This window comes from Anolis carolinensis, chromosome 4 (genome assembly GCF_035594765.1).
Source record: "Anolis carolinensis isolate JA03-04 chromosome 4, rAnoCar3.1.pri, whole genome shotgun sequence".
NCBI lineage: Eukaryota > Metazoa > Chordata > Lepidosauria > Squamata > Dactyloidae > Anolis > Anolis carolinensis.
The window spans coordinates 105944477-105963480 of NC_085844.1; the positions used below are offsets into that span (position 1 = coordinate 105944477).

The following is a 19004-nucleotide window of genomic DNA, read 5'->3' on the forward strand; positions in this document are numbered from 1 at the left end:
GAGGGAGCTCATCCATACTCTCCCCGGGTGGGATTCGAACCTGGCAGCCTTCAGGTCAGCAACCCAACCTTCAAGTCACGAGGCTTTAATCCCCTAGGCCACCAGAGGCTGATGAAGTTCTGGTTTATTATTAGAGGCAGAGTACAGATAGCAAACTTTCAACTGCAAGGCAATCAGTCTTGCCCACATATCAGACCTAAATCCAATAGCTAGTTCAAATGGAAATAGATCTTCTGAACCAAATTTGTCACTTCTGTAACCTTGACTGACGACCTTATCAGACAGAGTCTTTTCTGCATCTTCTTTCCATTGAACTATGCTACCTAAACGGAGTCCCAAGGAGTCTATAAAGTGACACAAGGCAAATTCCAGGGGACTCCATGGAGCTCCATCTCAGTAGTGTAGAGGAACTGAGTCCAGAGTGCCTTTTGAGGAGTTGGGGGAACATGAAGAGAAAGTGGGGAAAGACAAGAAATAATGTGGGATGAAAGGCCATTCCAGAAGACAGGGAAAGACGGTAGGCAATGGAAGACAGTTCCTTTTGCTTTCCCCATCTTTCCCCCTGTCCATTTGATGAGGTCCTGATTCACCAATCTAGTCTAGTTCAAAGTACAATTAGATTTGGGCCTTCGTATCTGTCACCAGCCTTGAAGGAAGGTCAAGCAACAGGAGCCATAACATCGTCAGCCTTAAGTTAGCTCCATAACTTGGTTCTCAAAGCAAAGCAAAGATGGAGTGGCAAATATGAATTCAACAAGACTGTTGACCTTTCCCTGTGACTGTCAACACTTTTGTCATTTCAGGCTGCTGCTGTGGCATACCCATATATTGTGTGTCTCAAATATACGAATGCTGTAAAAGGGCCAAATGTTGTATAAGCAGCTTCCACAGGCAATTATTTAAAAATCCACTTCTGTTAGTAGAAAGGAGATCAAAGACATAGTTTTGTTCCACAGGTATAGTAATTCAAGTACAGAACTGTTGAGGCTGCAAGTTCCATCTCCTTTGGGCAATAGTTTAGAATACAGAAAGAAAAAAAAATTGTTATAGCCTGGGGGCTTGGAACTCTCTATTTGATTTTGCAAAGCTTATAAAACAACACTATATAATACAATATAATGGGACAGATTTTGTTGCTTTTGTTACCATTGAAAAGCAACTCAAAAGGTAGAGTTTAGGGTAACTTTTAATGAGGAGGTTGGAACAACATGTTCTAGAAGGCAGCGAGAGTTAACACAATTTACTCCTATAATATAGTTTGGGTTTATGTTTCAATCTGCTATTTCTTCCATCCTGGCAAGGAAATTGCTGTCTTTTATGAGTTTTGTTCTCAGGTAAGAAACTTGTGATTATATTGCCTAACTTCAAATAGACACCTGAAGGCCAACTATATGATGGCTGAATACATCTTTTGGAGACCCATGGTTAATTTGAAGAACTATCAGTTCCTATCCATTAAAGAACCCACTAGACAAAATTGCAGTTGTCTAAAACAAGCTTGAATGACTATACCAAGCGAGTCCAAAGGCAGCTTAGATCCCAGAGTTTGGAAACTTACTTATAAAAAGTAATGATTTACAGTTTAGCACCCTCTGCACAAAAATAGTTTGCTATCATAAAAAATCCAAATCTCTTTTATTTCTAAGAAATAAAAACCCAACATTTGTATATTTTAAACATTTGAGTCCTTTGCATCCAACGTTTGAATCATGTAATATTGCTCCTCCAACATTTTATGAGGTCACACTCCCTCAACAATAAAAAGTCATTAAAGGTTACAGTCAAAAAGGGGGAAAAATGAATCAACCACTGAATTAGTTACTGGGGCCACTTCTTCACTGCCATATAACCTAAACTCTCAAAGCAGATAATCCACATTTTCTGCTTTGAACTGGATTATATGAATCTACTCTGCCATATAATTCAGTTTGAAGCAGATAATCTGGATTTTATATGGCAGTGTAAAATGGGCTTGGGCAAGCAGTAACTTATTACAACCATATCTAGCTACTGCCCTTATATTATAACATTTTAGGTGACATACTCCCATTTTCTCATTTTAAGAAGGTTTAAATAGGTTTACACAACTTTCTGGTATGAGATGAGGCTAAGAATGTGTGACTGGGGATGGATCTACACTGCTATATAATCCAGATTATCAAAGTAAATAATTCAGATTATCTGATTAGAACTATAGAGTCTATACTGCCAGATAATCTGGGAAAAAAATAATCTGGGATCAGATCCTGGAATATAGGGCAGTGTAGATCCTGTCAGAGTAATTTACGCAGCGCAGCAGCAGTTGGATGGAATCAGTGGAATGGAGAACGAAGAGACATCAGAGACGATGGTAAAACTATATACAAAGTTTTACTGAAAGCAGTAATAAAGACAAACAGACTTGAAGACAATGGACACAGGACTCTCACTCTAGGCAGACAGAACAGAACAGAACAGAACAGAACTGATGTAATCAGTAATGCATACACACTTGTGTCTGGACACTCCCCAGTTCCAGCCACACATCAAGGTCATCACAGCTTCTTAGCAATTAACTCTTTCCAGACTATAGTACACTCTGGATGATGCAATCAGTATGCAATACTGACAAGACACAAATTTCATTTAAACACTACCAATACACAAATCCCACATTAACAGATCTGACCTCCATTTTATCCCTTTAGCTAATTAACAGCCCATCAAATATATTTTGTGAACAATACAATGTTTTTGCATAAAGCCCAACCAACACAAATACCGGGTGAGAGGATTCATTGTCCTTTTCAATCTTGAACAGAATGGGGACATTTCTGAATGTTTGACATTTTTGTTTCAACACAGCCTTTCTTATTGAAAATCAAAATAATTGTATATATCCTCTACACATCTCTTAGTACTTATCAGTGAATTATTTGGGGATGTATGCATTATAGGGACTTGGGGACACCATTTTGTAGTGATTTCAACTTTATTTGATTGAATTTTTCCAAAAAAGGGAGAAAGATTTCTTTTATTTCTGATGTTGGTGTTGTTGTAGTTTTTAGGGTTCATTTTTTAAATATATGCATCAAAAATGCAGATTTCTGCTCACAGCATGACCTTGAGAATGTTTCATGTGAATGAGTCCTGAAAATCAAAAGTCCTTTATCATTTCTCTACACACCATGCAATATATCTCATATGCATGGGGGTATTGGGATAACGATACAAAAGGTTTGCTAGGGTAGATCCTCTCTCTCACTCAGACTCACCCCCCCCCCCCCAAATCAAAATCCTGGTTACGGGCCTGACTATTATCACTATGCTGATGATGCTTAACTACTATTGTCCCTTTCAACTTGCTGCCACTATTAACCACTGTCTGGATGCTGAGAGGGAATATATGTGATGGTTTTGATCTATAAAGCCTAAGTGGTTTTGGCCAGGGTCTGAATGATTGCTTCCTTCTGCATTATCTGCATGCAGGGAGGGATAGTATATATAATTTTAGCTCTAAGTGCTTTGTGGCTAGAAGTCTTGAATACTGCCTCCTCCTGTGCTTGATGAACATTTCCTTAATTTATGGTCTTCATCAGATGCCCTTTTGCACATTCCATAATAAGGAGAGGCTGGGGTGGTTCATATAGACACAATATCCCTGGTCCAATTTAGAGCATTGAACTCCAGATCAGCTCTAGGATGGGCCTTATTGCCAAACACCAGGCCATTGTGGAGATAGGGAATGTCCGAACTGTCCAGCAGCACTGAACAGAGAGTGCATACAAATGTATAGACTTTCCACAAAAGAGACAATTATAATTCAAGTGTATATGAAAGCTATCAAGTATTAGAAGCACTGAAGAAAGGCAGACTTTGTCAAAGGGAGGGCCACCAGCCTCAAAATAGCTGGTAGTTCTCCCTTGGCAACAGGCATAATATTGGCGAAGAAGCTGAAATGATGGGGAGGAATCTTCTGCCCTTTGGGAGTTAAGTATCTGTATAACTGTGTCCTAGATTTATGACATAAAAGATGGGGGGGGGGGTTGTTTTTTTAGTAGCAGCACCACAATCAAGCTGACTCCATCATCCACAAGTTTTAAGTGGGAAGTAAAAACTGCTCTGTCACTGGACTTTTTGGGTTGCTTCCTGAAATGCTCCATTACTCCTTTATCTATACTGTTGTGATATTACTTTCTTTAAAAATGATTTTAAGTTTTAAGTGACTTCATAAACAGAAAAGTGATTTGTAAAGAATGCTAATAAATAATAGGCATGTACATTACACACATAAATAAATCCTTGATTTTCTTGGCAAAAAAATTCACCTTAATTTTGTGATTATTGTACCATCCTCAGCTTCCAGTGGATAAAAAGTCAAACTTACTTTTCAATATTGTTATAAGTTTTGCTTGAAGAAACATAATCTTTTACATGAATTATTTTGAACACTTATCCCTTTCTGAAATCTGGATGGGGAACATATAGCCCTCCACATATAACTGAATTGTAAAACTTATCCTCTCCCATCACTGCCTAGAATTGCAAGGTTTTTTAGGAGTTGCATTTCAGTGATATCTGGAGAACTACATGTTCCTCAGTCTTTATAAGTTACTTGATAAATCAAAAACATGATTTGAATATACTATAGCTATACAGAGAACTATTCTTAAATTGTCTTTTTTTCTTTGTAACTATTTGTACTTGATATCATGTTTCTATGACTGAAAACACGCCTAAGTACTGAGAAAAAAAAATGATGTACCTGTCCTGGTCTAGCATTTTCACATACATAAGATTCATAGGGCACCGCAATTTCAGGAGGAAATTCATTGACATCTAGGACGTTAATGATGACATTGACCTTGCTGGTTAGTAGTGGATTGCCTGGTAGAAAGAAAATAAATAAAAAAGAAGTTATAAAATAGTAGCAGAATCACAGGCACCATTATATATCTGGTACAAGGCAATGAAGGACATCAGAACCAATCTTTTTTGACATATTCTTTTATAATAATCCGATATATACTTCTTGTAAAATAATGTGTGCCTCTGTTAGAGAGCAGGTATGGGTTACACCTCTGAATATGATTGGACTACAATTCACAACCTCAGGCATCATTGGTTATGTTAGTGAGGGCTTATCCAACAAAATCTGGGGGAGTTGCATGTGACTCACGTTTTATGTGAAGGATAGGCAAAGGACACAAGTTCATATTTTGGGTATATGTAATGATCCAGCACTTTAGCTGTAGCACAAAATTTCAAGGGTGATAAACAGGTTGTGGAAGAACAGTTATACTATACAAATTCTTATGCGTATGCCCACCCTTTGATTCTGTGTAAAATATCATACAGGCAGTCTCCAAGTGAAAAACAAGATAGGTTCTGTAGGTTTGTTATTAAGTTGAATTTGTTTGTAAGTCAGAACAGGTACATTTTTAAGTGTAGCTCCAGTCAAAATATATTGGCTATTGTGGAAACAAGGATTGGTGAGAAAGCTTCAGCTGAGACACCTTTTCTCCATGATAACTCTTTCAGGAGTTAATTTCCTTTCCGAGGGGTAGATTTCTCTCACTTTCTGTTGTCTCACCCCATTCTTAACTATGAGTCATTTGTAAGTTGGATATTTGTAACTCAAGGACTGCTTGTATACATGTGAAGCACCTAAATCTACGACCAGCCCTGTGTGTTTACTAATACTAAATTTTTCACAAATATAGGAATGCATGTTGTTAACTCGCATTAGCCCATCTTATCATGCTTACATACATACTCGGAATCTATGTTGACAAGACACAATTTCATGCTCAATTTGTAACCTGTAATATGTGTATGATTTGAGTCATTTTTTGCCCACTGAAGTAATGAACAATATATAAGTTGCACTATTCCAGACCAGTGGGATATAAATGAATGACTACTCATTCTTACAAAAAAATCCCTGTAAAAATTGACTTTTCAAGAAGAAATAATAATTAAATCTTTTGACATGGAATTTTTTTATGTGAGTGGATTTTTTGGTCATTTCCATTATACCTAAACCTTATACGAAATCAATAGTATAATTAAAATTGTTTCCCTATCTGTTGTTAAATAAAAATCTCCCAAATCCTCAAATCTGTTATCTAACTGGAACAAAATACTACAGAATTGTGAACTGATAAATATTTGCATTTAGTTTTCATTATTTTCATAAGACTTTGGAACAGAACAGCAACATTCAGTTTTTTTCAGAACACTGGTATTGTGAATCCATTTGTAAACAAACAAACTTTATTAATTGTAGCAACTTGTACAGCCAATCAAATCTTTGCTCTATTTTATCATAAACTAAATAATCATACCCCAATAGCCCATAAAATATGCTGTTCAATAAAACCTGTAAGATAGTTTACAGAGTGCAGGACTTTGGATGGAAGAACTTTGTAAAATATATACAGAAAACTCAATTCCTCAGGATGGTTTACTATTAAAATGATAAAACTGATTGTTCTGATAATGACATCAGAATACCGAACATAACTGACAACATTATGCTGAAGAGAAATTAATCATTTCTTTGTGGTTTCATTTCCATTATATATTCCCACATGGTCTTTATCAGCACAAATTGCACACCATTTATAGTAGCAGTGGAAAAACAACTTGATCTCCTGAGACTTAAACAGGATCTCAAATCACTTCTGTTAAAGATTATTTGCTTTGAGAGCAGCAAGATAAGCATCATTATTGATTCTAGATACTGCCCCATCTCAAAGCCACAGATGCTCTTTGGAAAACAACTGTCAGAGTGCTTCAGGGATGAGACGCACACAGCTGATATGACAGACACCTGGTTTTGACCTTTGCTGATTCTTCATGCAAAGTGGCAAAGTCCTGTTTCATTTGTTATTTCTGAGTACTGACAGGAGTCCAGCTGGTGGTAGACATTTATGATTAGGAACGGGAAGATGTTTTTGTCAATTTCCCATTCTAGGAAATCAGTGTTTAGAAATATGATGGAGAAGAATTTGCCTTGAATTTCATAAAACATAGCCTGTTTCACATGGGTAACACACACACGTACAACACACAGTAAAACGTGTACCGAGTCCACTTCATACTTATTCATGGGTTTGTACAAACACTTTGTGGAAGTGCAAAGGAATGTTGCAGTATTTGCACTACAGATCTTACATAGAAAATCTGTCTTCATAAAGCATTACCTCCAGGTAGGGTAGAGGCCATTTATTTGGTTATGATGGCTTGATGAATGATAGCATCTTGAAAAAATTCTGTCATGATATTCAAACGCATGCCAACTCTGTAGGCAACAGCTACATGGTTATATTACTTCTCTCACAGTGTTCCTCCATGCGAGTATTTCCTGGAGACAAATCTATAATTCCCCAAATATTCTCATGGGAAGCACTGCCAAGTTTGATTTAAAATCAGTACTATTATGCTACACTATAGAAATCAGGCACCCAACATAACTACAACCAAACATGATTCATACATCCTTGAAGATATATTGTTCTGTATAAACAAACAAATGCTATCACTTTTCCTTATCAACAAGAATGTTTCTTTCCTATAGCCAATTACAGTAGAGTCTCACTTATCCTCGCTAAACGGGCAGGCAGAAGCTTGGATAAGCGAATATCTTGGATAATAAGGAGGGATTAAGAAAAAGCCTATTAAAAATCAAATTAGGTTATGATTTTACAAATTAAGCACCAAATCATCATGTTATACAACAAATTTGACAGAAAAAGTAGTTCAATACGCAGTAATGTTATGTTGTAATTACTATATTTACGAATTTAGCACCAAAATATCACGATATATTGAAAACATTGACTACAAAAATTGTTTGGATAATCCAGAAGCTTGGATAAGCAAGGCTTGGATAAGTGAGACTCTACTGTATTCTTAACCATGCACTGAAGATCAAGTCATCCCTAAATCCTTTGTATTAAAATAAAGATAGCTCACAATAATACAGGGTGTTTGAAAAAGAACTCCATAGTTGTAATGTGTTTTAACTTAAAACTAGGGAGTTTTTTTCCCAAACACCCTGTATATTGCTACTGGAGACTGGAGACATCTACTAGGTGTTTGAAATATTCACTAAATTCAGGTGAGATTAAAAACTGGGAAGGTATTGGCAAATTACAAACTTATCACTGCTCACCAAAACATCCAGGTTGCCTGGTCATTTGATGCTAGTACCTAGTGTCTGCTGAACTATTCAATTGTTTCCCAGAAAGATTTTTCATTTGGAAAAGAGAAGTGAAAGAGGAAAGTTAAAATGAACAAACAGGATGATTAAACTCTTAAAGGTATTCTATCCCCATATTTTGAAAAACTTGGGAGAAATAATATTTCTGAATGTATCATGCCCTAATTTCTATTTCATCCATCTATGGTAGGCATAACTTCTTATTACAATATCAGATTGATTTTTAAAAGGTGTCAATGAGTGGATTATGTCTGGAAATATGAGCCCTATTCCTAAAATAAATTGGGCCACAAATATACATTTTAAAGCAGGGGACACTCCCCTTGGTAAAGGAAAATGATAAAGACTTTATCATCAATGATGACCAAAGGTGCAGTTGTACATTTTTTAGAAAAAGTAATAAAATTAATTGATAACTACTTTTATAATATTGTTCTGCTATACTTACTAAGTTTACTTGAAACTATTGAAAAATTGTACTGTGCTGTGCTCTCTCTGTCCAATAATTCATTTGTGGCAATAGTTCCTTCCATTCCGTCTATCGTAAAGTAGCTGTCCACATCACTCTTCCAGTCTATGAAGTACCTGCAGATGCCAGGGAGCAAGGAAAGGAAAACAAAACTGAAATTGACAATGTTTAGCGGTTTATTATAATAGCACTTGGAACAGCTTAATGAGCTTTCTCATTCTGCTCTCACAAGTGATTTTCCCTTGTACTAAAGTTGCAGTGATTGCTTTAATGCCAGGTCAGGGTGCTAAAGGGGGAGTAATGAAAGATGAGCTTGAAAAAAGAAGCTGAGAAAGTGTAAATATCTTTGACAGAATTTCTAATATGGTCATCCAAAATGTTTTTCCCCCCTGGTGCAATTCTAAATGCTTCTCTATTGCCAAAGCCCAGAATCATTAGGAGAAACCTGTATCAAGCTCTATTTCTTAGTATTGTTCACAAATCCAATTTGGACATTTGCTTTGCTGGCTGCTGTTTCTGATGTTTTCTTGCTATCTTAGCAAGCATGTTTCTGTTCACAATAGATATCCATTGTTTACTCACTGGTCTGTTGTCTTGTGATAAATATTCTGCTGCTTTATATATTTCATTAGTTGTCATATACTTTTTATAGACTACATATCTGGATCAGTGTGGTGTAAATATTAGGCTTGAGCGATCCATGAAAAAATTGATTCTAAACTCGTTTCAAAAGTAGGGGGCGCCAGCGTTTCGTTTCTGATGTCATTTCCGAATTTTGCCCCCCAAAAAATTCGAAATTAACGAAAATTCGTTATTTTCTAAATTAATTCGTTAATGGCGGACGCGCATGCGCAGTGGCCAAAAAAAACAGCACGAGGGTAGATTTTACAGGACTCTCCCGCCCTCATTTTTTGAGTGATCTTCTTCAAACTTGGTACAGTGGTAGAACACATTGAACACTGATAGCTCACCAAAATTTGGAACGTTTCCCTTATCCTCTGATTTTTAGCGAATTTTCATAGCTTTTATAATAAACCATTTTTTAATAATTGCAGAAATCTGTTCCTGGTTTGAAAGTCTTATTTCCTGTTAAATTGGGTTGTCTTTACTGCGAAAGTCATTGTTCTACTTCATAAACCTTTTTTTTTGTGGCTGAAACCTTGTTAAATTGGTGTGTGTGTGATATATACTGTATATATAGTCCCTGCATATGTGTGAGTGTGTGTGTGTGTGTATATAGGTAAAGGTAAAGGTATCCCTTGACGTTAAGTTCAGTCATGTCTGACTCTGGGGGTTGGTGCTCATCTCCATTTCTAAGCCCAAGAGCCAGTGTTGTCCATAGACACCTCCAAGGTCATGTGGCCGGCATGACTACATGGAGTGCCATTACCTTCCCGCCAGAGCGGTACCTATTGATCTACTCACATTGGCATGTTTTCAAGCTGCTAGGTTGGCAGAAGCTGGAGCTAACAGCGGGCACTCACTCTGCTCCCGGGATTTGAACCTGGGACCTTTCGGTCTGCAAGTTCAGCAGCTCAGTGCTTTAACACACTTCGCCATCAGGGCTCATGTATATATAATATACATACACATACACACAATGTGGAGAATATGTGGAAAGGTAGATAGATAAGTTGGGAGCCACAGCGAAGGCACCTTCCTGGGAGCAAGGTCTAATAATAATAATAATAATAATAATAATAATAATAATAATAATAATAAATCCCTTACAATATCCAAGATGGCTCACTGCTACAGAATCTTGGGAGCTTTAGTTTGGTATGGTACCATTATTGGCAGAGAAAGCTAAGCTGTAGGAGTTGAAATCCAATCATTTATCCTCCCTATAGAATCAATTTTATATGCATTTTTAGCTACAGAAAAGCTAAAATCAGGACAGTAAAAGAACAACACCCAGAAAATAGGAATTCCAGACAGGAAACAATCAGGGCCAGCTAATACCTCCCAACAAAGGATTCCCCCAGGTAGGAAGCAGCCAGGCTTTGAAGCTGCAAGGCTATTCAATGCTAATCAAGGTGACCAATTGCAACATTCACACTTGCCTCCCACAGACAAGAGTTCTTTCTCCCACCCTGGACCTTCCACAGATATATAAACCCCACTTGCCTAGCTTCGCACAGACGTCAAAACCTCTGAGTATATCTGCCACAGATGTGGGTGAAACGTCAGGAGAGAATGCTTCTGGCACATGGCCATAGAGCCCGGAATACATACCACAACAGTGTGATCCCGGCCATGAAAGCTTTCGACAACACAACCACAGTATCCATTCAAGTTCATGTAGCGAGGTATGGAGACTTGTATTGGGGGGAGGGAGAGTGCGAATCTGGGCCCCTGGGAGTCATAGTTCTCCCTCCCTCCCTCCCCGGGAGCAGCCGAGGACGGGCCTGGCCCACACCCCCTCACATCCCGGGCCTCTTCCTCCTCACCGCCGGGCCCCGTGCCAGCCTCCATCTCTGCGTGTCTCTGTCTCTCTCGGTCTCTCCATTCCCGGCTCCATCCGCCACCTTCCCGCCTCACAGAGAGACACCAGGCCTGAGCTGAGACGAGGCGGCGGCGGCCATTTCCCCCCTCCGTCTTCCTCCTCCTCCTCGGCCTCCTTCCCCCTCGCCCCCTCCCATTGGCTGAGCCCGTGACGCCCCTTTTGCTGAGGGGCAAAAGGAAAGGGCCTGAATGGTGGGAGTTTGGGTGATTTGCAAAAGCTTTTTTTCCTTACGAAAAAAACGACGACATAACAAAAAACGGCCTCTCGCGGTTCGAAACCGCGATATCCAGACGTGTGGACAATCAAGGCCGTATATTGCTTCAAAAGAAACGAAAGTAACGAATTAATAACGGGTAACGGGGAAATCGAATTATTTGAGCAAGCCTAGTAAATATGTTGCAGAAGTATATGACTTTAATGCCGTTCCATGATTCGAAACAGGATCCTTTGCATGTATTATGTGGCAATGTGTCATCAGAACACATAATGTGATGTCAGAGATTATAGCTATTTAAGGTACAGTAGAGTCTCACTTATCCAACACTCACTTATCCAATGTTCTGGATTATCCAACAAATTTTAGTAGTCAATGTTTTCAATATATCGTGATATTTTGGTGCTAAATTCGTAAATACAGTAATTACTACATAGCATTACTACGTATTGAACTACTTTTTCTGTCAAACTTGTTGTATAACATGATGTTTTGGTGCTTAATTTGTAAAAATCATAAACTAATTTGATGTTTAATAGGCTTTTCCTTAATCCCTCCTTATTAGCCAACATATTTGCTTATCCAACATTCTGCTGGCCCGTTTATGTTGGATAAGTGAGACTCTACTGTATGACCATCCCTTTATATCCCTCTGTACTTCATTTTGCACACTCTCTCCCCTCTCCTTCAGTGCAGTATGAGCTTTGCTAATTGCTTGAGAACCAGGTAGGAATTTTCTCTTCCTTTCTAGATGTTTTTGCCTACCATTCTTTATGTGTGACACTGTGATAATTGACTTAGGGTGGTGACAATAGATAGGCTGTCATTTGCTAGATGGCAGGACAATGTAAGACTTCAGTGTACATCTTGGCACCCCTTTGGTGCCTCCGCAGGCCTCCTGACTTAAGAGGTGGAAAAGAAGACTACACTTGAGGCAGACCCAGGGTGGTTGGTGTGTGTGTGTGTGTGTGTGATTTCATTTATAAGGTCTTGAGGCTTCAGTGAGAGTGCCCTGGTTGTACCTTCCAGTAAGTGGCAAGTCATGAAGTAACCCAACTATTGGATTGTGTTCAGGGCTCTGGTGTTTTACCCAAAAGAAAGCTGAATACATAGTCTAGTGTAGACATCTGCCCTCTGCTGGACCCATATAAAGCTGCTTCTCCCCTTACTCCCTCTTTCAGGTTCAATTCACTTAAATCGAATATAGGTCAAATAAAGTTGCCCCTTTTAACTCAACTCTTTTTGTCTAGTCTTGTGATTCCATGGCTGATAATCAAAGACACAGCAAAAATACTAGAAATAGGTAAATATCAGGAACTTTAACTAAAGAGGAAGTAAAGATCCATGTTATTTTCACTACTGCTGGGAAAAGAACACTTGATTATTTGTATAACTCTTCTATTGAAAAGCAGGGCAAATATTCAGAGCAGGTAAAGGATGAGTGATCTAGACAGGCAGAATGACAATATTATTATTGAATAATCAGCAGGAGGGCAAATAAAGTGTTGTGAAGCATAATAGATGCTTTTGGGGACTGGCGGTTTTTTTACTCACTGTTCTTAAGGAATTTGTAAAATCAAGAAAGAAAAATAGATAACATTAGTGAATCTCAACAACATAGAACAGTCTGGACTTGAGAGAATGGCATTAACTATCTTATTAAATTCAGGTACAGCATATTGTTTGTAAAGCAATTTATCATTGGACAGAAGTAGCTGGTAAGTTCCATATCACTGGAGATGCTATATATGATCTGGGTTTCAGCCGAAAAATCAATTAGACTATTCAAGATGCTGATGCTATTATAAGCAATAAGATTCAGCACCTTTCAAATCTCCTTTCTGCTTTCAATAGAATCCAGAGTAGATTAATCCATTCAGATATATATTCTGTTGCTTCCCAATAGCTGTGGTATATTTCAAGAAAACCATAAAGCTGCAGGAAAGTGATACTAGATCCTGGAAGCTTTCAACGGGGATGTAAGCCTCTGCTTATTCATGCCAATCTGAAAAATGAAGGATTTTTCTCTCTTTCTATTTACAAGATTATGAAAATTTTTACAAATGTTTGTTGTTGTTTATTCATTCAGTTGCTTCTGACTCTTCGTGACATCACGAACCAGCCCATACCAAAGCTTCCTGTCGGCCGTCACCACTCTCAGTTCCTTCAAGGTCAAGCCAGTCACTTCAAGGATACTATCCATCCATCTTGCCCTTGGTCAGACTCTCTTCCTTTTTCCTTCCATTTTCCCCAGCATCATGATCTTTTCAAAATTTTCCTGTCTTCTCATGATGTGGCCAAAATACTTCATCTTGGCCTTTAATATCCTTCCCTCCAGTGAGCAGCCGGGCACTATTTCCTGGAGTATGGACTGGTTGGATTTTCTTGTGGTCCAAGGCACTCTCAGAATTTTCCTCCAACACCACAGTTCAAAAACATCTATCTTACTTCGCTCGGCCTTCCTTATGGTTCAGCTCTTGCCTCCATAAGTTACTATGGGGAATACCATTGCTTTCACTATGTGGACCTTCGTTGCCAGTCTCTGCTCTTCACTATTTTATTGAGGTTGGTCATTGCTCTCCTCCCAAGAAGTAAACGTCTTCTGATTTCCTGGCTGCAGTCTGCATCTGCAGTGATCTTTGTGCCTAGAAATATAAAGTCTGTCACTGCCTCCATGTTTTTTCTCTCTCTTTGCCAGTTATCAATCAGTCTGGTTGCCATCATCTTGGTTTTCTTGATGTTTAACTGCAACCCAGCTTTTGCACTTTCTTCTTTCACCTTGGTGATAAGGCTCCTCACTTTCAGCCATCAGAGTGGTGTCATCTGCATACATAAAGTTGTTAATGTTTCTTCCAGCAATTTTAATTCCAGCCTTGGATTTGTCAAGCCCCGCACGTCGCATGATGTGTTCTGCATACAAGTTGAATAGGTAGGGTGAAAGTATACAGCCCTGCTGTACTCCTTTCCCAATCTTGAATCAGTCTGTTGTTCTGTGGTCTGTTCTTACTGTTGCAACTTGGTCGTTGTACAGATTTTTCAGGAGACAGACAAGGTGACTTGGTATCCAAGAACTTGCCACAATTTATTATCCACACAGTCGAAGGCTTAAGAATAGTCAATAAAACATACAAAGATGTTTTTCTGAAACTCCCTAGCTTCCTTCATTATCCAGCGGATATTGACAATTTGGTCTCTCTTTCCTCTGTCTTTTCTAAACCCAGCTTGTACATCTGGAAACTCTCGCTCCATCTATTGCTGGAGTCTACCTTGTAGGATCTTGAGCACTACCTTATTGGCATGTGAAATAAGTGCCACTGTATGAAAGTTTGACCATTCTTTAGTGTTTCCCTTTTTTTGCTATGGGGATATAAATTGATTTTTTCCAGTCAGATTGCCATTCTTGTGTTTTCCATATTTGCTGGCATATGGCATGCATCACCTTGACAGCATCATCTTTCAAGATTTTAAACAACTCAGCTGGGATCCTGTCATCTCCTGCTGCCTTGTTATTAGCAATGCTTCTTAAGGCCCATTCAACCTCACTCCTCAGCATGTCTGGTTCTAATTCACTCACCACCCCATCAAAGCTATCCTCTAAATTATTATCCTTTCTATACAGATCTTCTGTATATTCTTGCCACATTTTCTTGATCTCTTCAGCTTCTGTTAGTTCCTTTCCATCTTTGTTTTTGATCATGCCAATTTTTGCATGAAATTTACCTCCAATGTTTCTAATTTTCTGGAAGAGGACTCTTGTCCTTCCTATTCTATTGTTTTCTTCTACTTCCATGCATTGCTTGTTTAAAAATAGTTCCTTGTCTCTTCTGGCTAATCTCTGGAATTGTGCATTTAATTGGGCATATCTCCCCCTATCACAGTTTCCTTTCACCTTCCTTCTTTCTTGGGATACTTCCAGTGTCTCAGCAGACAACCATCTTGTCTTCCTGGTTTTCTTTTTCTTTGGGACATACTTTGTTGCTGCCTCCTGAACAATGTTGTGAACTTCTGTCCATAATTCTTCTGGGATTCTATTTATCAAGTCTAATCCCGGAAATCAATTCTTCACCTCCACTGCATATTCACTAGGAATATTTGTAAGATCATATCTAACTGGTCTGTGTATTTTTGCCAGTCTCTTTAGTCTGATTCTAAATTTTGCAATAAGAAGTTCATGATCTGAACTACAGTCAGCTCCTGGTCTTGTTTTCACTGACTGGATGGATGTCTGCCACCTTTGGCTGCAAATGTTGTAGTCAATCTGATTTCGGTGTTGACCTTGTGGTGAAGTCCATATACATATAAAGCCATCTTTTAGGTTGTTAGAATAGAGTGTTTGTTATGCACAGTGAGTTTTCCTGGCAAATTCTATCAGCCTACGTCCTGCTTCACTTTGTTGTCCCAAACCATGCTTTCCTGTGATCCTGGTTGTCATTTGACTGCTCACCTTAGCATTCCAATCTCCTGTAATGAAAATAATGTCTCTTTTTGGTGTATTATCCAGTAGGTGCTGCAGATCCTCATAGAACTGATCTACTTCTGCTTCTTCAGCAGCTGTGGTTGGGACATATATTTGGATCACTGTAATGCCTTGAACTCAAATTGAGATCATTCTATCATTTTTTGGGTTGTATCCAAGCATGGCTTTAGCAACTTTATTATTAATTATGAAGGCTTCTCCATTTCTTCGGTGTTTCTTTTGTCCACAGTAGTAGATCTGGTGGTTTGTGAAATTTATTGTAGCATTTTGTTGGTAATTTTGAAAGCCTAAGAACAATAATTGCAAACAACTGCTTTTAAGTAGTAATAATTTTATAACATCTGAGTGATACAATATACATAAAAAGTGCACCCCACCCACTGTCCCTCAGGTCCCCATCTCCCAGTCAGGCCCACAAAAATAAATGAAAATTTAAAAAAAATTCAACTGTGATGCTGTATAGGGGAGGAGGAGCCAAGATTGGCTTCTGTTTGCTTTTGTTGTGGGTGGGCTTTCATACCGGGAGGGCCCTTATCGTTACAGGCTCCCAGAGGTACTGAAGGAAATGGAAGAAAAGAAATCCACACACAAATCTAGGAACCCCCCCCCCCCCAAATTTCAGGTTAAAAAAAACTGGTTTACTCATGAATTTTAATTGGTTAACCAAATCCCCATGCTAAGTCTATGAGACGTAAAACATTAAGAGTCCCTCAAGGCACTATCTCAAGCAGATATTGACAGGTCTGAACCCGGGGGGCAGGTGGGTCAGGGTTCAACCCCCCCCCCCTGAAATTTTCAAAACCCCTCCCGAAATTTTTTTCTGGCTACGGCCCTGTGACAGCAGTCTTATATCCTATGGATTTTAGTGCAGAACAATAGGATCCCATAGAAAGCAATGGTTTTAACCTGGATCATTGTCTCTTGTATCCTATGGGATTTGGGACAGAACAATAGGATCCTATGGAAAGAAGTGGTTTTAAACTGGTTTTAGTCTCCTTTAATGTAAAGGGCTTTGGGCAGGGCAAGGGATTGCTTGGTTTTCAGATATTGTTGTTTCTCCTTATTTTTTTAAAAAGTATTGCTGACTTTGTAATGGATATAAAAGATGAATGTATTGTCAGCTCTTAAGGTTCCACGAGTGAGTGTGAGTGTGATGGGGAGGCAGAACTCAAAATGGAATGGCTGACATTATAAGAGGATTGATTCTCTATTCTTAAAGAAACGGTCACCTATGATTTCCTCTCTCAATGTGATGAGATGGTATGGCTGTGTTTCATAGCACATTGACCATAGAATAGTGCTAGAGTTTCCTAGAGAGGCCATATTTATCAAATCCATGAATAACAAAATTCAGAAAAACTAGATCCACAAATATTGAGGGCTGACTGTATATGTTGACATAACCCAGCAGCTTGTTAATCATTACAACTGAATCAGCATTTTCAAAAATCAGCACCTCTTGTCAAGCTGTTTGCTGCATTATGAAAAATACAAATCTGTCATGATCTGGCAGGAGAGTTTGTTAAGTAAATGCACAATAAGTCTTGGAAGATGATAGAGAGTGATGAAGCTTGTAAACAGAAGTGCTGATAATTGGAGCGCAAACATTTATTATTATTATTCTGTTTTACTCTTACATGGAGGAGATGTTTGCTAAAATTGGAACATGAAATGTATTGCTCCTCGGGAAGGATTAGCAGTTTTATTTTCCTCATGTCACTTCATTTTAGTCTTCAGAACCTACACAACTATCCATGTAAATTAGATTTAAATCCTGTCAAATCAATGAGTGCTTTGCTCATTGAGCACTTACAAAAAATGGGTGGGGGTTTGCTCAAGTCATAATATATCCTCATGCAAGCAGCTAGAGAACATAACAAACCAACAAACTTTAAGGATTTTAAAGTTCAAAATGTGGGTGTTATGTAGTCTAAAACTATTAATCCATTGGCATTTTATCACAGTATGAATCTATCCTAAACTCAGTAGGGCATTATGGATTAGCCGAATAAGTAATTATGGCATGCTGAACTGAACCCAATAATTATGCCTTGTGGTCTGACAAACACTTAGCAACTTTCCAACCCATAACAATCTTATTGAAGCTTTGAGTGTGCACCAACTACAATTGTTTGCCTTCACTCTTCAGTGAACAGTCATCTTTGAAGTACAAGGTTACCAATGTCAAATTTGACTTCAACTCTGTCCATTGAAAAATTCTGCATATGTCCCATTAATACATAATATTATATAGGTAAGCAATGTATGTGCCGACTTTCATTTTAAACTTAATTCAACTTATATTGAATTTCAATATGATCTTTAGAAATCAAAAATGGGCAGCTTCATCAGTCTACAGTTCTCTATAAACTGTATGATGATGATAGATAGATAGATAGATAGATAGATAGATAGATAGAGACAGGCGGGCAGACAGACAGATGGTAGTACAGAATCTATTAGGACACCTCTATGATGTGCTCCATAGTCACACAGATTGCTCTTCCCCACTGTAAAAATGGTCTTAAATAAAGACTCATCCTCCCTCCCTCAAAAGGTTGTTCCAAGGTCTTTGAAACGGTACAGGTGACCTACTGAAGACCACGTAGGTCATTTTCAAAACAATGATCCAAAGGATACATAAAAAGAAAAGGTTATACTTTATGAATAAAAGAAAACACTTTCCAAATGGAAATAATGCTTTCAATGAAAAATTCTCAACACTAGTACTTCTGAAACCGTAATCCTGATCCCCTCACAATAGGAAAAAAGAATGGCAATTTTCCTCATAGTGCTAAGATTTTTTTTTAGAAGTTCCCTTCATTTAAAGGCCCCAAACTCTCAGGATTTAAAATATAAATATCTATTTACCTAATCATAGAATCATAGAGTTGGGAAAGATGTCCTGGGCCATCCAGTCCAACTCCCTGCCAAAAAGCAGGAAAACCACATTCAAAGCATCTCCAATAGATGGCCATCCAACCTCTTTTTAAAACCTCCAAAGAAGGCGCCTCCACCACACAAGTAGAGAGTTCCACTGCTGAACAGCTCTCACAGTTAAGAAGGTCTTCCTAAGGTTCAGGTGGATTCTCCTTTCCTGTAGTTTGAAACAATTGTTCCATGTCCTAGTCA

At 38.4% G+C, this 19004-nt stretch overlaps 1 protein-coding gene across 7 annotated transcripts in view; it reads right to left on the reverse strand.

Moving 5' to 3' along the window:
- Positions 1–19004, reverse strand: part of cdh12 (cadherin 12) — an 868710-nt gene that overhangs the window by 8402 nt on the left and 841304 nt on the right. For all 7 annotated transcript variants that reach the window (XM_062977611.1, XM_008114209.3, XM_008114208.3 and 4 more), the window contains 2 exons: positions 8655–8791; positions 4745–4866 (listed from right to left, as the gene is read on the reverse strand). In XM_062977611.1, coding sequence (XP_062833681.1) covers positions 4745–4866; positions 8655–8791 — 259 coding nt within the window. The remainder of the gene's footprint in view (positions 1–4744; positions 4867–8654; positions 8792–19004) is intronic.